Source organism: Periplaneta americana, chromosome 2 (genome assembly GCF_040183065.1).
Source record: "Periplaneta americana isolate PAMFEO1 chromosome 2, P.americana_PAMFEO1_priV1, whole genome shotgun sequence".
Classification (NCBI taxonomy): domain Eukaryota; kingdom Metazoa; phylum Arthropoda; class Insecta; order Blattodea; family Blattidae; genus Periplaneta; species Periplaneta americana.
In genome coordinates, this window is record NC_091118.1 from 190865854 (window position 1) to 190889618 (window position 23765).

Here is a 23765-nt window from a genome sequence, read left to right on the forward strand (position 1 = left end):
TGAAAAATCATTTGGCTCATCGGTTGACACTGAAGAATTTGCCTTTGGAAATCAGATCCACTATTCGAAGAATGAATGGTGTGTAGGAACTAACCCAACCAACACAGAAACGAATGAATATGTCCTCAAGTCGATGTGAGGTATGTCCTAGGAAGAAGGATCGTAAAATTACTACTTCATGCCATAGGTGCAACAAGATGATTTGTAAGGTACATTCGGTGCCTTTTTGTGAGGAGTATGCTGATACCGGAAGTGGTGATAGTGAGTGAGTGGATGAGCGACGCCTATAAATACTTTTCCTTCCATTTTTACATTTGTGTTAGCACTGAGATAAAAATTATAATATTGTGGTGTTTTTCTGTGGAAGACTTTCCCTCAAAGTTAGTATTCATATGATTAATTATTAAATTTAAAAAAAGTGTTCAAATTACTTTAAAATATTCCTAACAATTATAAAATTATAGCATTTCAGTATTAATTATGTTTTGTTCTTAATAACACTTTATTTATTTTGGGGTAAAAAATACCCAACGCGTGTGCTACCGCTATAAAATAATGTGCGTGTGCTGGCGGGTTAAAAAAAAAAAGCTTATACAGTGAAACTTCCCTTAACGGACACTTCCCAATAGCAGACATTTTAAAATTTCCCTGTAAAATAACATTGGCTCTTATGATAAAATTCTTCCAAATAGCGGACATTCTCAATAACGGACGCGGACACTGAAATGTATCTCCAACAACAATTAAAACTTCCAAATAATGGACAGCGTGAAAGAAAAAAAAAGAAAACGGCAGTTGTAAATTAAACGGAACTCTAACGGAATTCTTTGCAACAATCATTATCGTGCATTTGAACATTCTTGTACTTTATTGAAGGTAAGCAGCACAGTTGTTAGTTGTGATACTGTACGTGAGCAGTCCGTACTTTCTTAGTTTGTCAAGTTGAGTGTTCAGAAGTACAGTCACATTAAAAATGTCACAAAAACGTAAACGTTTGTCACTAAAAGAAAAAGTGGATATTGTAAAGCATAGTGAGAAGGAGAAAGTTTAATATCGGAAAATCTCAGGTTAGTGAAATTTTGAAAAACAAGGATGTCATTTTAAAATCATACACTGAGAATGCAATTCTAGATTTCTTTGTGTAAGGTGAAGTGGTATAGTGACTGATGTTTATTTCATTTACAAAACATTTACTGGTACGATTTCTCTCTGGATGAATATTGTAAACAATCTCACTGTCTACTGTATTATACTGTAAAATTTTAATGTACTGTATACATATACACACTAACGACTTTCTAAATAGCGGACACTTCTCAATAACGGACAATTAATTTTTCCCCAGTGGTGTCCATTATTGATAAGTTTCACTGTACCACAGGAAAGTGAAGTTGGGATTTGAGTAGAAGAGTTTATGGAATGTGGAATGCACTTCTCTGCTCCTTTCAACCCAAAATACACATTCAAAGTAAGCAGCAATACCCAAAGCACTGGACTCATAATCCTGTGGATCTGTCCAGGCATAGCCTTGATTTATAACTTGTGTTGGGCAAGCCCATGGTTCAGGTAACACAGGGGTTTTCTCCCAGAGCTCTGGTTCACCTGTGGCATCCCAACAAATCTCCATCATCATCTCATCGTGGGTGTAGCGTAGACTAGCCTCCTATGGCGCACCCCGGGCAACGACTCTCTCAGTAAATTGGTCTACACAACTGGTTTTATATGGGTGAATGACTAACAGTAAAGTACCCGTCATAAGAGGGGGAAAAATAAATCCAAAATCTTTTACCATGAAGTCCATTAAAAAGGAGAGTGGAAAAATCAGTGTGGGATACTGAATGAAGAGAGTAGATGGATTATTTCTACAACATTGCTAACACAATACATTAGTCACTCACTCTTCCATTACAACTACATACCTTCAAAACCCTGGAGAGAGTTAGATACCGAGGATGAATGTTGTTATATGTACATAAATCCTGGAAAATACAGGAAGGGATAAGGACACAAGGTAGTATCAAGTAAATACACACACTGTTAACAATATCTATTTTTATATAATACATTTTTTAACTTGTATACAGATAGGAAAGAGGAAAAAATGTATGTACTCCATTCAAACATGAAACAAAAATTAATATTCTTACAGCAACTAGTCCAGCTTACCACACCATACCACACCACATACTGATATATACACACCTTTCAGTCTTTTCACGTAAATTAGTAACGCAAATCACGATCTTCTCATTGTCAACATTGTATTGATTTCCCATATTATTCTTCTCAAGTGGTCTATAATTTCTTTCAGGTGTCTGTTCTTCAAGATAACTTGCTGCAAGAAACAAATAACACTGTTAATATTACTTCAATTACAATTAAACACTGGTAAGATTTTAGGAATACCCACCACAGTATGGGTTATTTTACGACGCTTTATCAACATTTTTGGTTATTTAGTGTCTGAATGAGACGAAGGTGATAATGCCGGTGAAATGAGTCCGAGTTCCAACACCGAAAGTTACCCAGCATTTGCTCATATTGGGTTGAGGGAAAACCCCGGAAAAAACCTCAACCAGGTAACTTGCCCCGACAGGGAATCGAACCTGGGCCACCTGGTTTCGTGACCAGATGCGCTAACCGTTACTCCACAGGTGTGGACACGACAGTATGATCAATGAATTTCAATATATATTCTTTTGAATTTATTATTTTAATCTTCTGGGAACTGACTGAATTCTACTGCATAATTTGATCAGCTGAAGAATGCGATATCTATAAAAGACTACAGCAATATTCTATTGTCATTAAATATTTTCAAAATTTGTAGGGTATTGTTGATGTTAAGTTCATGTCCGGGTTCTATTAAGTTTGTGGCAAATTCAGATTTATTGCGATTATTTCTGAAGTCTGATTTACGTTCCTTGTATCTTACAAAAATTTCTTTTAGTTTTCCCTATATTTTTTTTGTCAGTTTTCGTGCAGTTAAGTTTATACAGCTATTAGACAGAACAATCCTTGAACTTAATCACTCGTAACATCTATTTGACTTACCTGAAAACATGACTATGATTTTTCAAGGCAGAACTGCTTAAGATGAGATAAACTAGTAACTGCTTTGACAGTTACACTTCTTGTGTCTATAGAATATATTATGATCAGATGTGACTTCACAGAAATAATAATAATTATTATTCTTCTATTTTTACCTCCATGTAATGTTCAGTCAACATTTGTAATATTAGTGTACAGTATACACCGTGTTCCGCTTATAAGTATAACAAAAGAAATAGCTATAACTTCTGAATTAATACAAGTATATAGTTGAAACCAACTGCTACAAAGAATGAAAACTGGGAATTTTTGTTACCTTATGTTCCATAAACCTCAACATGGCTTCCATTGGTGGCACGGGAAATATCCAACCGGTATTCAACCTCGACCCAAGTGTTATGAAGCATCTGTGGTGTAACATTGTTGACAGCAGCATAAATTCTTTCTTGTAAGTCTGCCAAATCACGTACTGGCGTCCTGTAGACCTGGTCCTTAACAAACCCCCACAGGAAAAAATCAGGTGGTGTTAGATCTGGTGATCTGGCAGGCCATGTGATGTACGGTGATCCTCTTCCGATCCATCTTGCAGGGAATTGTTCGTCTAAGAATGTGCGAACCATGTTGGCAAAGTGTGGTGGAGCCCCATCTTGCTGGAAAATTGCTCCATCTGGGAGTTGTGGCACAGCATACAGTTGCAACATATCCAGGTACGTGTTTGCAGTGACTGTCTTTTCAGCAAAGAAATAGGGACCAATGATTCTGTCACGCATGATCCCACACCAAACATTCCATTTAGGGGAATCCCGTTGGTGTTCAATTACGACACTTGGATTTTCCGACCCCCAGATGCGACAATTGTGTCGGTTTACTTTTCCACTGACGTGGAAGGTTGCCTCATCTGAGAAACAGACTCGAGTTAGAAATGTGCAAGATGGGGCTCCACCACACTTTGCCAACATGGTTCGCACATTCTTAGACGAACAATTCCCTGCAAGATGGATCGGAAGAGGATCACCGTACATCACATGGCCTGCCAGATCACCAGATCTAACACCACCTGATTTTTTCCTGTGGGGGTTTGTTAAGGACCAGGTCTACAGGACGCCAGTACGTGATTTGGCAGACTTACAAGAAAGAATTTATGCTGCTGTCAACAATGTTACACCACAGATGCTTCATAACACTTGGGTCGAGGTTGAATACCGGTTGGATATTTCCCGTGCCACCAATGGAAGCCATGTTGAGGTTTATGGAACATAAGGTAACAAAAATTCCCAGTTTTCATTCTTTGTAGCAGTTGGTTTCAACTATATACTTGTATTAATTCAGAAGTTATAGCTATTTCTTTTGTTATACTTATAAGCGGAACACGGTGTATATGCAAATACTCCACACCATCGAATAATCCGTACATCCTAATTTAGAAGAGAAAATTAAAGTGTTTGATGTGAAGCGGTACCAACCTTAATTCAAATAATGAGTGCACCCCAATTTTTCTTTGCTAAATTCCGGAAAAAATATGCACGGAATATTCACGTATATACAGTAGTATACTGCATAATCTACATTTTTACACTCAAAAGTTTAAAATGGTACCTTTAATTTCAAATAAAAGACATAATAAAAGTACCTCCATGATTTCTTTGTTTTCCTCACATACAAGTCTGTAAGATTCTGAAGTCTTTTTCTCGTCAGATTTCATATCCCATTCTTCTTTCAATGGAATTAAACTCTGAAACACAGCAAAATAAAATACATTACAAGGGAAAGAAAAACAGTCTATGTTAAAATACTGTACGAGAGAAATTATAACACAGAATAGCATAAAAATTAGTCTGATGTACAGTATGTCTCAGAAAAAATAATGTTAAATAAGTAGTTCGAAATAATAATGAAAGATCATAACAGTTTTTGAAACTTAATTACAAATGGCTTTTAAGGAACCCAGAGATTCACTGTCACCCTCACATAAGCCTACCATCGGTCCCTATCTTGAGCAAGATTAATCCAGATTCTATCATCATATCCCACCTCCCTCAAATACATTTTAATATTATCCTCCCACAGTGGCGGCCGGTGAAGTTTGGGTCTAGGTGTTGCACTTTCTGTGATGAGTGGAGTAGAATTAGTTACCTTTATCAGTACATGGTCATGAACATTTTAATCCAATGCTGGTACTTAAATGATTAATATCAGTAATGTCCGTTCTTGTCCACGACTGTTCCCCATCAAACAAAATACACGGAAAACAAAACAGTGCGTTTTTCACTTCACAACCACAAAGCCAGTCATGATTATTGTAAATTTTCTTCCTAAAAATTCTCTTGAACTGTCTTTTCCCCGTAGTAACTGTCTGGACAATATTTATACAGTATCAGGCAATGGTCTAACAAATTCATTAATTTTTTATTTTTCTTCGTCAGAAAGTACAGAGAAGTTCTTGTTTTGTAAACTATTTACAGAATTCATAATGGTAAACGCACGTATATCACGAACTTGAAGAAAACATCACTGCACTATAAAAATTGTGATAACTACCACAATTCACATAAAACTCATTAAACTCCAGAAAAGTTCCTGTTTTTAAACAACTTATAAAATTCATAATGTTATATGCCTACGTATCTATGTCACAAACTTGACGAAAATATCACAACCCAAAAAAAAAAAAAATTGTATTATGCAGCACAATTCACATAAAACTACTTAAATTTCAACAAAAACTAAATATTTAAGAGAGGATTAAATGGATTTCACACGATTATAAAACGACTGGACCACGTCCTCACCTAGCTACATGTTGGTCAGGAAGTCAGGAAGTAAGAAACGACGTGAGAAACGAAGAGTCTGAAAAAAATCTGAAAATTTCGTCTCGAGTCACGACTCATCCAGTGAATGTGTCCATTCGGAATGGTCACTTCTGTAATCTACAGGCAAATACAAGAACTATTTGCTTCCTGTTGTTGCAAGAGCTTTGCCGCGACCAGCTATGTTAACTGCTGGGATAGGGAACTCTGAGCTGAGCCTACCTTCAGTACCAGCCGCTACACGAATCTGGCTGTTGCTTGAGCTGCACAATGGCCACTTCTGAAGTATTCACAACATGATGAATTTTTTAAATGCTGATTATTTTATACTTGAATTGTTAAATGATATATAAATAAAAAAAATGTATATATTTAAATTGGACGAGATGGAAACTTAAAATCTGTTTAGTTATTTAACATAAAATTTTAATGTGCGGGAAAAATTTGGTCGTTGTGCAACGCTGCAACATGATCAGCAGCCGCCACTGTCCTCCCATCTATGTCTTGGTCCTACCAAAGGTCTTTTTCCCTCAGGTCTCCCAACTAACGCTCTATATACATATTTGGATTCGCCCATACGTGCTACATGCCCTGCCCATCTCAAACGTCTGGATTTAATATTCCTAATTATGTTAGGTGAAGAATACAATGCGTGCAATTCTGCGTTGTAACTTTTTCCATTCTCCTGTAACTTCATCCCTCTTAGCCCCAAATATTTTCTTAAGCACCTTATTCTCTAATATTCTTAACCTCTGTTCCTCTCTCAAAGTGTGAATCCAAGTTTCACAACCATACAGAACAACTGGTAGAAACAGTGTTCTTATCCTTATCTTTAGTTAAATAGAAAGAAACATTTAAATTACCTAAGATTAACAAATCGTGAACATTTCGTGTACCAGAATTATAAGATAAAATATAAACGAAGCTACAATCAATAGTAATCTACATAATAATATTATGTTTTCACAGAAAACTTCTCTAACTTTGGGAACAATATTATTGTTTATTCACAACACACTGTATGTTGAAAAATTTTGCACCTATTTTTAACAATGCCACTGCTTACTTGGAACACATATGAAAAAAAAAATCCTGCACCAATTCTTACAAAAAAAAAAATATCATTGCTTATTTCGAGCACATACTGAAAAATATTGAAAATGTTTAAAAAATATGTTAGGGCCTACCAGTAAATTCTTGTAATTAAGTTCTTGTTCTACTACAACTATTATTTAACAATTCATCAACATATGTCTCTATCTAAAAATACCTGTAAAAACGTCAATCTCCGAGGTTGCAATCCAAATTGATTTATACAAAGTTCTATAAAACTGTTTTATACAAAGGTCAAACTTTTATGTATCAAATTCTCATCAAACTGCATTCTATGTATTATTATAAACTGCACAACATACCTACGTATTTTGAGGAAAAAAAAATTTAATAATAAGTATGAACGAACAGTATGTGTATCTCCTGTCTTTCCCCCAATAGTCCTTGGATTTTTATTTTTTTATTTTATTGGTTATTTTACGACACTGTATCAACATCTAGGTTATTTAGCGTCTGAATGAAATGAAGGTGATAATGCCGGTGAAATGAGTCTGGGATCCAGCACCGAAAGTTACCCAGCATTTGCTTGTATTGGATTGAGGGAAAACCCTGGAAAAAACCTCAGCCAGGTAACTTACCCCGACAGGGATTCGAACCCGGGCCACATGGTTTCGCGGCCAGATGCGCTGACCGTTACTCCACAGGTGTGGATAGTCCTTGGAAATTGTAACGTTAACCAAAATCTAATTATGTCCACAAACTTCAACAGACAACATATTATAAATACGAATACAGAGTTTGTAGACTTTTGCTAGAAATATTGTGACCATAAAATTTAATTCACATTCACACACAGACATCACTGTGAAAATGGTCGAAGTACATTCGACCATAAAACGTGATTTGTTGTAGATTTATAGCCATGTCTTCGTAATTATTACAATAATTATCCACGCATATGACAGTGTATGGAGAACATGAAGGTGAATTAAAAAGAATAATGAAATACAGAACTAAGCAAACTTTTCACAAATAAATTTCTATCTTTAATAACACACAAACACAAGTACAGTCAATTCTGGATATAGTGAACTCGGTTATAGTGACCATTCGGCTATAGTGAACCTAAATCATTGTTCCCGACCCACATACATTAAAAAGTACATTAATATTTCCGTTTATAGTGAATCCTCACTTCGGTTATAATGAACCTGAAAATTGAAGTTACAAGAGTTGTACCCTGACAAATTCTTATTTGAAGTCAGACCTTCTTGTATAGAACTGAAAGAATGTGTTGAGAACGACATTCTAAGTTTCTTACTCCTTTAGTCAAAGGACAAAGGTAGAATTAGTGATTCCCAGACAACGAGCTGTACTGTAAATCCAGGCAATGCATGACGACCTTGCCTCACTACACCGTCGAAGGTTGCCACTCTGTTCTCAGGCACACTACTCTATGGTTATTTCTAATCCTCCATGGTCAAAGAGTTGCCTTTTGTTCTCAGAAACATTTCCATTATGACGGATACCATCAAAACAACGAAAAATGAAATAGCCTTCTTTTATTAAAAGAAGACGGATATTATGTCCAGAGCATAAATGAATGGCTTTCAAACTCCATCAACCCCCTCCCAGTTTCCACTACGTGACCCGGGAAATTCCAAGGCTGAGTATGCAGTCACATCATAACAGCATCATTTCTATCTGATCAGTCTATTTCTAGTGTTCAAACAGTGAATGTACTGTATAAAAATGTCGAAGCGTGAAGTGTTTTCTTTGGAAGATAAGGTGAATATTATAAGTAACATTGAATGTGGTCTTTCACAAGTGGATGTAGGTCGACAGCATAGTTTTAGTAAATTAACAGTATACAGTATACAATATAATCCATTCCACAAAAATGAAATATTTTAATTACTGTATAGTAATTAGTTGGTAGAGCAGCTGGCTATGGACTGGAAGGTCCGGGGTTCGAGTTATTGGGTTATTTTACGACGCTGTATCAACATCTAGGTTATTTAGCGTCTGAATGATATGAAGGTGATAATGCCGGTGAAATGAGACCGGGTTCCAGCACCGAAAGTTACCCAGCATTTGCTCCTATTGAGTTGAGGGAAAACCCCGGAAAAAACCTCAACCAGGTAACTTGCCCCGGCCGGGATTCGAACCCGGGCCACCTGGTTTCACAGCCAGACGCGCCGACCGTTACTCCACAGGTGTGGACCCAGGGTTCGATCCCAAGTGGTGACGGGATTTTTCTCGTTGCCAAACTTCCAGAACAGCCCCGACCGTTCACTCAGCCTCCTATAAAATTGAGTACCGGGTCTTTCCCGGGGGTAAAAGGCGGCCAGAGCGTGGTGCCGATCACACCACCTCATTCTAGTGCTGAGGTCATGGAAAGCATGGGGCTCTACCTCCATACCCCCAAGTGCCTTCATGGCGTGTGACAGGGACACTATTACCTTTTACCTTTTTTTTTTATATTATTTTATTTTCTTGTTCACAATTTCATTCATTCTTGTCACTTAAGGTTAGGAGAGAGAGACACTTCAGATTAACTAAACCTCGGATACAGTGAACAAAATATGCAAGTCCACAGAGGTTCACTATATCCGGAGTTGACTGTATTTATGTTGAAGATATTCTGATATAGACATACCTCTATATGGGTATACTCCATTCCTTGACAGTTCTCGTTGCATTTTTCGTAAATTAACCTTAATCTTTTGAACAGAAGTCTTATTGTTCTAAGTTGCTCTTGTACTTTGGCTTTCTTTTCATTACTAGTGTTGGCACCTTGTGCTGTACCATTTGGAGGCTGCAAAATTACGAAAACATTTGAATACGTGTATACTGATACATCTGATATGAATACAAAAAACTACAAAATATTAACTTTCATCTTTGAAGGAAACTTGTACAAAATTAGACATTCTGTGGGATCAAGGGATCAGTTAATTGATATGAAAATTCGAGTATTCGCCAAGGGATTATCTGACATTCCCCTTACAGTAGGGGAAAATCTCTTGTGGGAGTAGGGAGGAAGACTGGTTCTCAGTCAATAAATCAGTATTAAATTGTAACAAAACTAACATAATTAAATTTAAATCCTGTCCAAATTCAACCTCGCAAATTTCAAGCACAATAATTGAAATAGATCCCTATTAGAAACAACAACCACCAAATTTCTTGGCTTAAAAATCGATAATGTGTTAAATTGGAAAAATCATATTAAAGAAATTACCTCCAAACTAAATTCAGCATGTTTTGCTATCAGATATATGCAAAAGATAGTAAATATCAATACCTTAAAAACAATATACTTTGCATACTTCCACTCGGTAATGAGTTTTGGAATAATATTCTGGGGAAATTCCACAGATAGTAACAGTATATTCCTACTACCCAAAAAAAAAAAAAAAAAAAAAAGAGTAATTAGAATAATAGTAAGCGTCAAATATAGGTATCATGTAGGACTATTTTAAAAAACTACAAATAATGCCCATGGCTTGTCAGTATATTTTTTCATTAATAATCTTCCTTGTTTGTAATCGTGAAAACTCTGTAACTAATTCAACAGTTCATAGCATAAATACACGTAAAAAAATGATTTTCATACTCCATTGGCAAGTCTATCGTGTTATCAAAAAGGAGTGCGTTATATGGAAGTAAAAATTTTTAATAGCCTTCCTATCAATATAAAAAATGAAACTCAAAACATAAGATTATTTAGGGCCAAATTAAAGAAGTACCTAATTTCTCAAGTCTTCTATTCTGTAGGTGAATTCATAACATTCAATAACGCTTCATGAAATTGATACTAAAACTTTGTATTGTACTAGTAGACTATATTGTAAACCTCGTCTGTATATATTTCATCTAGACTGTAACTATAAATTAAGACTGTATAATAGTATTAAGTTTTCTGACTTGTTCCATATTCTAGCTGTGAAGCAATGTATGAATACCATGGAATGTTAATAAATACAATACAATACAACCCAACCAGGTAATCAGATCAAGTGGGATTTGAGTAATGTTAATTTGCTGCAGAAAGCCGACGAGAAAATTAATTTGGACAACCAACAATTTCTGAGTTACTACTGGAATTTCCTGGTATTTCACGATCTTTGTAACTGCATTCGAGATAGAGGACCAAATTGTTGATGAATGTTCACAAGACGAAATTAATTAAATAGTTCTTGGAGCAATAATTTTTGCAATGTTATGGAGGTGGAAGTAATCACTCAAACTATACTGTTTTCGCTGTAAGAAAAATCCTAATGTAAACAAAAGCACGTTGCTGTCATACCTGTGATTGGCTCCCAGTCGAAACACTCACATGACGCAGGAAAATATAGTTCGTATTTGGAAACCACAATCTTGTATTATTTGAAAATAAAAAATTGAATTCTAGTTGTTAAATACGATGAAACATTTAACTTCACTCATATGTAAAACGATATGTAAAAGAAAAGCTACTTTTGTATTTTGTTATGTACTATGAACGCGGATGAATACCAACAGTAATACCGAGGTAGTCTGTTCTTGTAACAAGCTGGCGTCACTTGAGCTCGTAGTTGTTCATGTGGTACTGAAGTATGGCTTCTGTATCCTCAACTGTCCATTGTGAAGACATAAGACTTAAAAATAATTTAATTGCAGTAATTATGAAGTAAATGTTTCCTAAGCAAACTAATGCATAGCAGTGAAGTTAGGCCTACTTGACGAGTAACGGGAAATGTTTAACATGAAACAGAATGTACAACAGTAGGCGGGAACACGTACTGAGAATCTATGGCGCCAAACGGTGGCCAATGAAGCCTCACTTCAGTCACGTGCTATTGTTTACATTAGGATTTTTCTTACAGCGAAAAGATTATATTTGGAGAAAATGGCCCTTTAAAGCCCAATTGTATAAATCTCCCTGACTAAAGATCAACTTTGATCGAAGATCGAAAAGTGAACCGAGTTCAGACACTTCTTCTATTGTATAAAACTTTCCTGCGATCAAATTACCTTGGTTCAAATGAAATCTAAGTTCACGTGAAAAGGATTTGGCAACATCGCATAAACAGGTGAAAAACGTGATGCGCGGACAGGTTTGTTCAGTGTTGCCAATCTAGCGACTTTAACTCTTTTTCAACAACAATTTCTTTTAACTTTTATATTGCTTAAATAGGAATTTAGCGACCTTTTTAGCACCCCATACTGACAAAATTTAATCTTTCTTTGTCGATAATGAGAAATCTAGCGACTTTACAACTACTTTTTGACGACTTTCCGTAAACTCTGTTGGAGACACTGGTTTTTTGTGCAATGTAAATAATGGCGGACAATAAGAAGAAGGTTACTGTTCTCCGAGTTGTTATCATGTTATGGTGTTTGATACTGCTAAACATAATAAAGCTTTATAAAACGACAATTTTCGTTTAGTAATACAGTTAATTGAAAATTTATGAATGTACCTATCATATCCGTTAATAATTAATGGTTGTTATAAACATAATATAATTATAGGTTATGTTATTTGATACTGCTGAACACGATAGAGCCTTATAAAATATGATTGTTTGTGTATTAAGGCAAGAAATTGAAAGAAATATATATAAATGTACCTATCATATCTATTAATATTAATAATAATGGATATTTTATTTGCACAATCTGTCACTCGTATATTTCAAACAGAAAAGAAATAACTGAACTTGGATCATCTAACTTAATCGGAGAAATTTCTTCAGTCAAAGTTGACTTTAGTTTGAGACAAATTAATCTCAGATTAGACTTTATACAACACAAAATTCCAAGTTCAGCTGAAACAAGGATCAATTTAACCTCTGATCTAAGATTAAATGGTTTATACAATCGGGCCTAAGTGTCAAAATTCATTTTTGTCATTGCAAAGTTGACCTGTACATTTTGACAGAAATAAAAATATATCTCCTTTTGTCTACTTATATAGGACGGTACTTTCTGGATGCATAGCATGTAACTTTCCACACCGAAGCAATGTATATAATATATAAGATTTGACATTTACCCTAAATGCAGACGAGGGGAGAGGGGGAACAAAACAATAAGATACTCCAGAACTTACTTGAATCGTTTTCAATGTCGTGAACACTTCCTGTGTCCTTGAAACAATGTCTTGCACCGTTTCCTGCCCAAATCGGCACAAGGATGCAGTGTTGAACTCCTTGCTTGCTGGTTGCTGCTGGGATGGGTTCTGTTGCTGCTGACCACCTTGTTGCTGTTGTGTATTATTTTGATTTGCCACTTGTTGCTGCTGCTGTAACACCAAATTAGATTAAATATGAAAAGTTGTATTACACATTTTAACACGTGCATATAAGTAACTGATTAACTAGCGGACTTGTGTTAATTATGTAAGTATGTGTGGCTTACAGCTGTTTCGGTGCTTCATCACACCATCCTCAGAGCCTACTAGATCTCGGCGTCATCTCGAACTTCTCTGCCTGTTATGTGGGTGCGTTTGATTGTTGAAAGGTGATTAAAAGTGGAGTCAAATAGTGTGTGTGTGCTGAAATTGATCTGTGTGTTGAGTTTTTGGTTCTTGGGTTGTATGTGTAGGATTTCCATGTCCGCATTTATATTATTGTATGTATGGTTAGCATTGGTTATGTGACCGGCGTATGTAGATGTATTGTGTCCTCTGGTTATTGCTTTAATGTGTTCTTTGTATCGAGTTTGGAATGATCTGCCTGTCTGTCCAATGTAGAACTTGTCGCAACTTTTACAAGTGAGTTTGTATACACCCGTTTGGTCGTATTTATTTGTTTGTGTTTTTTTGTGCGTTGAGATGTCTTTGTAGTGTTTTTTTCTGTTCTGTATGCTATGTTGTATTTCTGCTTTCTGGATGAAGATGCGATCTTGTGTGTGCTTTTGTTTTCGTATGTTAGTGTAATGCATTTCTTATGTTCTTGTGTTTGTGTTGTGTTTTGCGTGTTTTTTGTGTTTATTAAGTTTTTGTTTTGCCTTTCTTATGATGTTGTCTATTATGTTTGGATTGTAACCATTTTCTTGTGCTATGTATTTGATTGTGTCACTTCTTCATTGTAGTGTTGTTGGCTCATGGGTATGTTGAGTAATCAGTGTACCATTGTACCGAATGCAGCATGTTTGTGTTGTATGGGGTGATTAGATGTGTTGTGTATGTGTGTGGTGGTTAGTTTTCTGTATATTTTGAAGGTGTGTTTGTTGTCAGTTTTTGTTATGGTGATGTCTAGGAAATTTATGGAATTGTTGTTTTCAAGTTCTAGTGTGTATTGAAGTTTTGGGTGTAATTTATGTATTGGTGTAGTTTGTGTATTTGTCTTTTGTTTCCTTTGTATAGTCCGCTAGTTAATCAATTACTTATATTCAAGTATTAAAGTAATGTACGCAAGATTCAAAATGGATCAACACATGCATTCTCACGCACTGTCTCTTGTATGTATGTATACTGTACATCACACCTGGGCACTAATAACTCAATTGAGACACTGCAGATTTCCCCTTAATTTCCCACTCCACCTCTTTCCCAGCTGAGATGAGCAGACAGAAAGGTAAACATTGCTCAGTGACGGACTGTATACGACAGGCATCGTAGCTTTCACGAACTTTCGTCTCTCGCTGGTCACCCGAAACCTATCACTAATACACAATGGCTACTGTGTGTTTATTTATAAGGCAGTGTAAGCGAAAAGGACATGAGAGAGGGATTCTGAGTTCCATTTCACTTCCCCGTTGTGCCCAGGGCTACTATACATAAACTCCACTTTTACATATTTGTATTGTATTGTACTTCAGGGAAATGGTATCAAAATGGTGTAAATTAAGGGACATGATGAATACATGGCAATGAAGACTGAAAACATACTCGTGAAATATTTAAAATTTTGCCATTTTTAAATTTTCCCACCAAAAATCATTTGGTCTGTGAGAAATATTTCTGCAAAGTGTCATTTCATTTTTCGAATTGTAGACGACATAAATATTAATTCCTTTAAAGAGCTGTAATTTAACCTGACCATCAGGTGATTGATTACCATCGAGCGGGGTGACTTTGTGCCATTCGCGCATTTCATAAAAAAACGTAAGGAAGTAGTCATTAAAACCGTCACAAGGTTTTTAAAGACTACTAAACGTTGTTGTTGTTTTCTAATGCCAGGCGTTTGACAATAAAGTCATTTGACCTCTTGCACTCCAATATTTTTCAAAGATATTATCATGACTAGCCAATGAAGCACAGATTTTGAGGTGTTCCGAATCCATTTCTTGGTTTGAGTTGCACAATGGGCAGTTAGGGAACTGATATATTCCAATTCTATACAGGTGTTTGGCCAAACAATCATGGCCTGTTGCCAATCTAAATGCAGCTACAGACGATTTTCGTGGTAAATCGGGAATTAACTGTGGATTTTGATGCAGAGAGTTCCATTTTTTCCCTTGGGATTGTGTTATCAAATTTTGTTTGTTGAAGTCTAAGTATGTAGATTTAATAAATCTCTTCACAGAGTAATACGTAGATTTAGTAACAGGTCTGTAAGTAGCAGTGCTGCCCTTCTTTGCTAAAGCATCTGCATTCTCGTTTCCCAGGATTCCAGAATGGGATGTATTCCTTTATTGAGTGATATTAATTGAGAGAGCATTTTAGTTATTTCTGCTGTTTGAGATAAAGGTGTGTGTTTAGAGACTATTGACAGAATAGCTGCTTTGGAGTCTGACAATATAACTGCATTCCTAAATTTATTGACGTTGCATAGAAGATTCCTGAGACATTCACTTATTGCAACGATTTCACCATCAAAACTTGTTGTTCCATATCCAAGTGATCTATAAAGTGAGAAGAGACAGCACGTAACACCTGCACCGGCACCTTGTTCTCTGGAGATCAAGGATCCGTCGGTGTATAAATGAAGCCAGTTTTGTGGAGGGTACCTAATATTAATTGTCTCTAAAGACAATTGTTTTAGTATTCCAGTGTTTACTTCTGATTTCAGAATTTCTTCTGTTAAATTTAGATTATATTCTATATTTAATAGAGTTAAAGGGTTTGGTTTAATTTGTAAGTTTTCTTTTAAATTCGGGATATTGATTTTCTGTTTTAATTCTTGAACAATGGATATGAAACTTTTTTGAGTTTTCAATCTACAGAGAGGACTGTATGAATGCCAATTGTTTCCTGGTAATCTGATAAGTTTTTCATATTGAATCAGTGCTTTTTCTTCTATTGTCATTTTGATACTGTTAATATTAGTGAGGAATCTCATAGAAAGACTACTAAACGTAAGGAAGTAGACTTTAAAACCTTGTCACGGTCTTAAAGAATGCTTCCATACGTTTTTCGCGAATGGCACAAAGTCACCCCTCGCGACAGTACCTTTTAATGCAATTTCTCAGATATGGAATTCTTTACATTTTTCAGTCTAGGAAATCAGACTTCTAAAAAACTAAGATAAGATAATGCAATAATATTTTTACCACACATTCGAAACACTATATTCTATGGAAATGTATATTACTTTATATGTCACTTTAAAAATTACAGCCAATGTAATTAATGTTTCAATGTAATAGAATATTTTACGATGCTGTATCAACATCTTAGTTATTTAGCATCTGACTGAGATGAAGGTGATAATGCTGGTGAAATGAGTCCGGGGTCCAGCACTGATAGTTACCCAGCATTTGCTCATATTGGGTTGAGAAAAAAACCCGGAAAAAACTTCAACCAGATAACTTGCCCCGACCGGGATTCGAACCCGGGCCACCTGGTTTCGCAGCCAGACGCGCTGACCGTTACTCCACAGGTGTGGACTACACTGGCGTCCACACCTGTGGAGTAACGGTCAGCGCGTCTGGCTGCGAAACCAGGTGGCCCGGGTTCGAATCCCGGTCGGGGCAAGTTACCTGGTTGAGGTTTTTCCGGGGTTTTCCCTCAACCCAATATGAGCAAATGCTGGGCAACTTTCGGTGCTGGACCCCGGACTCATTTCAGCGGCATTATCACCTTCATATCATTCAGATGCTAAATAACCTAGATGTTGATACAGCGTCGTTAAATAACCCAATAAAATAAAATTTAAAAAAAGCCAGTGTAATTAATTATGATACCACACACTATGAATGAATGTATGAATGAACTCACTTGCTGTTGTTGCTGCAATTGCTGCATTTGTTGTTGTTGCAACTGTTGTTGCATTTGTTGCTGTTGCTGCATTTGCAACTGCTGATTTTGTTGTTGCTGTTGAGCTAAGGCTTGCTGTGCATTTGGTTGCATCCCTACACCATATGGTTGCTGGTTCACCATACCTGTAGGTGTTAATAAAGACATATCACACTAGTATCAATTTTAAAAGAAAACTATACACAATGCATTAAATAATATAGCCTACTTTTTAAAAATTCATATTACACAGAAGTTAATACGAACATAAGTTCAATAAATTATCCAAATTCATATTCTTTCAGATTTCTATCTCGTATTACATTTATCTATAAAGCTCTCGCACTGACGTTAAGAACCTGCATGTTACATTGGCTCACCTACAATCCTTATTCACATGTATGCTACTAACTGGGATGTATTGCGAGTTATGAACTTATAATCGTGTACTTTTACAATTAGCACTGTTATTTATTCGTGTATAAAAAAAAACCAAGACGGAAGTAGTTGCTGTTTATTTTATAGGCCTATTAATCACTAGACAAAACATTGCACTGTAATTTCTGTTTCTCTTTCTTGCATTCGTTTTACATTCATAACAAATTATCCATTTAATACGTTCTATTCAATTTTTTTATGGTATATTTTGTCTTCTAGGCAATCCCTGTTTGATGGTAAAATATGTTCAAACTTCCCGGAAGAATTGATTTCTAAATATTGAATATGAAAATACAGTTAAATTTTGGACATTGTAGATAACTAAAGACAGGATTTCCATGGAAACGCATGTTTGGTACACTTTTCAAACCTTGCATTTGTCTATAAAAGTAAATATTTACAGATATGAGTTCATAGTAAGCATACAAGTCACTCACTGCTTTCCCTATCCTATAATAGAATTAATTTAATCTTACAAGATTTCCCTGACAAAATAAAAAATAGAATATATAAAATGGGTAAAACTGCTCTAGTTTCCTACATGAGTGTTCGTGCAAGGATAGTTTGAAATTAATTTCAAACCAACCATCGCTTTTCATATGCAATAGTTGAGGTTGGAAAAGTTTTCAAACAGCTGTCAAATCATTACAAACTCGCTGAAGAAACAAACCTATTTAGCAGCGAAAAAATTTGATTGAAAAATTGTAATATTGAGTCACAAAACAAAAAGCTCAAATAAACAGTTAAGTTAAAGAGAAATACTGTAATTATATGAAATAGTATAACAAAATATAAGCACTTTGGAACATACGAAACAAAAGCATGTGAAACAAATTACATTTTCATGAAATAGGCTGTTCAAATCGATTTGAATATACTTACTTAATGAAAACAGAGATTCAAAATGATCTGAGTCTCAAGGTCGATACATCTAAAAAGCGGGATTGGATCATATTCAATACGAAGTGGGTTACACGAAAATGCGTTTCGTATTCAAAATGATTTCAATATGCAAAGCGCATGAACGATCGTCATTTGTTTGGTCTGTCATCTGTTTTACTAAAAGTAAGCGCAATTTTACATGTTGAAAAGTCGTTTTATAACACACTATATTCTGTATTTTCCTAAAAGTTATTAGGCATTACCATCTACATTAACAGCCAGAATAAAGTTTTCATTCGTCTCACTTAGGAAACGCAACGTAATTATAGTCAGACCTACAGGATGACCAACATTCTAACATGTTGATGACATATTAACCAACTTTCGAAACTTCAGCTTTCGATTAAAAGTTTTCAATACGTACCGGAAATTGTATGAAAACAGTGACTAGGGGGATTGTATTCACTACTATACGCATAAAAAATCGTAGGCCCCTGTATAGTATCGCGTCCTATAAGTTATTTCTTTTGAAAATATTTTGCAGAAACATATTTTTCATTTAGTGAGAAGAAAATCTTATTGTAAGACCTGAATAGGTTATGATTTTATGGAAGAGACATAAGAATATAATGAAAGATTCCACATAACATGTAATAAATTCAGTCAACTCTTATATTGCCACCGAATCATTTTTAGAGCGCAATACTTCACTAAATAGGGTTCCAACGCCGAAACAGCAATTACAAATTGCTCTCAATTGGTTACGCACGGGAGCAAAATATTGCAGTATTGTTGACATGTATGGGGTTTCAAAACAAACTATAGGCATGTAGAATAATTAAACGCGCGATGAATAGTATTGAAGCACTTTAAGGAACTTGTACGATGGCCAGAAGATATAGATGAATTTGTTAATAAGTTTAGTGAATTTAGAGGATTGCCATTAACTTAATTCTTTATTCTCCAAAGCTTTCGGCTCCTTAAAAGGGTTTTGTTGTTTCTGGACTTTCTATTCTGGGCTCTAACTTAGAGGAAATGTCACTGCTCCTGTACGGAAGCGTGCCCCATAACTTCTACATTAAACTATTTTCTTATGAAATATAATCATTTTATACAAAGATGACATTATAATTAACTAAGTTGATCCAACATTAAATCAAGCGGGAGTTCAGTTTGAAAATCTAGGTTACAAGCAACCCAAATTAAACAGGCGATTTTGGTATGTCTCCGCACAAACGTGAATGTAAAAGGGATAGGCCTATAAATGTAAAACTGTAAATATTATAAATTGTAAGGAAGAAATATAATAAAATAACCATCTATTTACGTCAAATGTAACCTTCGAACCAACATCATAGCCAACTTACGTAAACGCACGATTTTTGGTCAAAGACTAAGTAAAAAGTTTAATTAATAATCATATTATAATTTATAAACACTAATTAAAATACTGTTAGATATTTTAGGTATTTCTAAGTAAGTAATAGATCATGTGGAACTTTATATTACCACTCTGCTGAGCTGCGGACATTAGACCACCGATTTGTGGTGCTGCTCCAAACTGATTTCTCATTGCCCCCTGTTGGGCATTTGGAAAACCCGAAGGAAATGAATGTTGTGGACCCGCCATTCCAACTGAATTATCTGCCAATTTCTTCACTCTGAAACTAAATACAAAGTTATGATGTTATAGTAAAATGACGAACTCTTGTTTACACAGTGAGGTTAGAATTGTCTATAAACTATTGTCAATCAAAATTTATACCTATGGAAATAATATATAATTTGTCATGAAACAAACAGCTTATAGACTTAAAATCAAGATATTTCTACTTACACAGCAATAATTTTTATTTTCAAAGTCTAATCACTAACACCATTCTCAAGACAACTCATAACTGAAGCAGCATCACGTAGTTTCAAGATGGCAGCATCTGTATCCGACTATCCATTAATAAGAAATAAGAATCAAATATACTCAAATCTCTGTGATTTTCTGTACATATCAAAGAAGCCGTGATCAACTGATGATTACAAAGTAATAATTTTCTAACAATTCAGCGCAAGTAATTCCGTATATTATTATTTACTTAGGGTTTACAATGATAACATAACACATTCACCATCAGTTAAACCCAGTTGTCAAATGGGAAGTTTGGGGAGGGAGCGAAGGAGTAGAATCAGGTTTATTTACCCAAAATTTCAATGGACATATTACGGTACGGCGATGTAATTATAACTATGTATTTGGGTACGACCAAGAACGACCGCAGATTCTCTCTCCCTCGATATATTGTAACCAAGCCAATGCACATGGAAAATACACATTGTCGTGAATACAATGTTTAAAAATTATAATGATATGTTAAAAAGTAAAAAGTCTGACTCTTCAGTTGGTGCGGTTTAATATAGGCCTCTTACTTTATTTCGTCCTAAGGATAATATTGTAGGTACAGTACAAGTCGAATGGAATTAAAGCTAGGATTCTAAAACACATACACCAACAAGAAAGATTAATAATTGCATATATTATAGGCCTATATAGTTAGGTACCAATAACAATATAGTACCGGTACCGTAAGTTACATACACGTATAATCCTCAACAAATGATCAGGACATTACAACTAATACAATACCGGTAATATTAATACACAAGTAACCTAAATATAGATGCAAATGAAATGGCAGGAGTAAAAATTCACGCAGGACTTCTTTATCTCTTTCACTGCAAACCCAGAATTCTCCAGTCTTTCCTATTTTCTGCCTTCCTCTTAAAAAAAAAAAACCTAAGACTAATAGTTAATATATACCGGTAATCACTTTCCATTTTGTCTTGAATGCATTCTATTAGGAAAACCAATAGTGGAATAAACTTGTTTCCTTCCCAAGTAATAATAGTGACCGGATTTGACGAGGATGATTGCCTACCGTACTCTATAAAAGTTGAGGACATACTTTTCTTTTTTCCAGTTGGATATTTAACGATGCTGTATCAATTATTAGGTTATTTAGCGTCGATAGAATTGGTGATAGCAAGGTGGTACAATGCTCTCACTTTACGAGGAAACTAGATTACAGCGAAACCCTGGCATATACTTTCCTGCGTGTCGTGCTTGCACCGGGGGTGAGCGTGATCCGTTACTACCGGCAAATCAGGACATTTAGCAACTACAGAATAAAATAAGTCCAGAAATTTAAATTATTAAAAATACATTATGAGAGCAACACTAGTACTCGCTTGGATCGCAAAAGAAATGAGGATATTATGCAAAAACTTAAATTACAACCAGTCTCACAAGTTATAAAGAAGTACCAGCTGCAGTGGAAAACCATATCCAACGAATTAATTGTGGTAGACTTCCAAAAGTCATTCTTCAATACCGTCCCCAGGACAAGAGATCTTTAGGCCTCCAAATAAATTGGTGGACCAAGAATGACTCACTGAGACCCAAACAACCTTGGACCTTATACTTAGTTGGATGATGATGATGATGATGATGGTGATTATTATTATTATTATTATTATTATTATTATTATTATTATTATTATTAAAATACATGTAGCCCTATAAAAGTTTATTACTCACAATTTATTTAAGATAATGTTGAAAATGAATTTCACGAATCCAATTACAGGCCGATGTAAGTCTCGCAAGCACGGATTACCGACGGAAGAAATGCGAATCAAACAATGCGATAAGGTAGAGCGGGCGAGAGGAAAGGTCACGAGATAACTTGAATAATATTCAAGAGTACAGTCGGAAGAGAAATGACATCGATAGAATCAGTCTTGCGTTGTGATAATTACATTACGACTTTAGTTTCTTCCACTGCATGTGAATGCATGTCTTGTATCGCACGGTATTATTATTTCATTCGTAAACATATGTTGCGCGTTTAATTAGCTTAGAATTTTTCTCTTGCTACGTTCTTTATTTCCACAGCGATGTCCTCATTTGTTCATCTTCTTGGAAGAGACAGTACTTCCATCGGCTCGTACCTCTCCTCGCTCGGTGTGCCTACATACACACGTCAAAACAGACAGCAACGCCACCATTGGTTTTCGGTAATCGTTTCTTGCGCGAGCTATACCTATGTCAATTAAAAAGTAATCTAAATTAAAGCTTTCGACTTAATATTAATTTATCATAGATATTTAACTGTTATATAATAAAATTAAAAACATTCTGGTAGCTACATAAATTTATTAAATAGTAGCTTGAGAACCGAGTTTCTACAATTTATTTTTAATTTACTAAATTACATCGCCATCTCCTGTATTTGAATAGTGGATCTGCAGCGCCAAGCGTGAGCAGACGAATACTAAAACAATTATTTTACTAACGACACAACATTACACATTAATTATTATTTTGTGAGACATTATTTTGCAATTTCAATTACCTATTCTATCAAAAGATCAGTCCGAAAAAGCGGTGGAGAATTACAAAATCAGTCACTTGTCCATTTATATTTTGAATCACACCTTAGGATACTTTTAAAAGCAAATAACCTGAAGTTAAAAAAAATATTGTAGCATAAAATGAAATCCTGATAAATCCGAACAACTGAATGTATTCAGATTTATTATGATGCCGTGACACTGTTAACCAGGAACGAATTCTGTAGAAGTTAAAAATAAAGTGATTATTTTCAACTTAAGTGTGAATCCGATACTATTTAATCCAACAATTAATATAAAACAAGATTTCAAAATAAATATGTAATGACATAAAATAAACAAATTCAGGGGCAAAACCAGTCCAATGGATAGTTATTATTCTAGAAACTATTACGGTATCAAACTGAAGACGAAAAAAAAATTATTATTTAAAGTACCGGTACCTACTGTATTTTTTTTATTGGGTTATTTTACGACGCTGTATCAACATCTTGGTTATTTAGCGTCTGAATGAAATGAAGGTGATAATGCCGGTGAAATGAGTCCGGGGTCCAGCACCGAAAGTTACCCAGCATTTGCTCGCATTGGGTTGAGGGAAAACCCCGGAAAAAACCTCAACCAGGTAACTTGCCCCGACCGGGATTTGAACCCGGGCCACCTGGTTTCGCAGCCAGACGCGCTGACCGTTACTCCACAGGTGTGGACCCTACTGTATTAAACATGCATATGATTATATGGTAATTGTCAATTTCCGTACCGGTACCGTAATGTTCATAAAATGTAAACACGATCTTTTAAGTACGTACTCCCGGAATTTGTCCGAACTAAAATTTACAGATAAAAATAATTCCATGTCTACCAAACAAGGCAATGCATTACATATTGAGGATGACAGAAGAGATACTTGAATGCCTTCATGTTGAAAATAGGACTTTAATGCCTTTCGACTTCATAAA

The 23765-nt window shown here is 35.3% G+C and overlaps 1 protein-coding gene across 1 annotated transcript; it reads right to left on the reverse strand.

The window, feature by feature from the left end:
- Positions 1 to 2032: 2032 nt before the first annotated feature.
- On the reverse strand, positions 2033 to 20379 carry LOC138694962 (mediator of RNA polymerase II transcription subunit 30-like). The gene is made up of 7 exons (XM_069819185.1): positions 20243 to 20379; positions 19915 to 20072; positions 17068 to 17231; positions 13015 to 13206; positions 9574 to 9732; positions 4685 to 4786; positions 2033 to 2335 (listed from the first exon to the last, which is right to left on the reverse strand). The coding sequence occupies exons 2-7, from the start codon at positions 20033 to 20035 to the stop codon at positions 2237 to 2239; spliced, it is 837 nt and encodes a 278-aa protein (XP_069675286.1). The 5' UTR covers positions 20036 to 20072; positions 20243 to 20379; the 3' UTR covers positions 2033 to 2236.
- Between the last annotated feature and the right edge of the window lie 3386 nt (positions 20380 to 23765).

What these genes read in the sequence shown, in the direction of transcription:
- LOC138694962 (XM_069819185.1), bottom strand. Translation starts at nt 20,035, where the DNA reads ATGGCGGGTCCACAACATTCATTTCCTTCGGGTTTTCCAAATGCCCAA. An exon ending in GTCCGCAGCTCAGCAGAGTG is followed by an intron (nt 17,232 to 19,914) that starts GTAATATAAAGT and finishes TAACACCTACAG; the next exon opens with GTATGGTGAACCAGCAACCA. An exon ending in TGGAGTATACCCATATAGAG is followed by an intron (nt 4,787 to 9,573) that starts GTATGTCTATAT and finishes GCTGTGTTTCAG; the next exon opens with AGTTTAATTCCATTGAAAGA.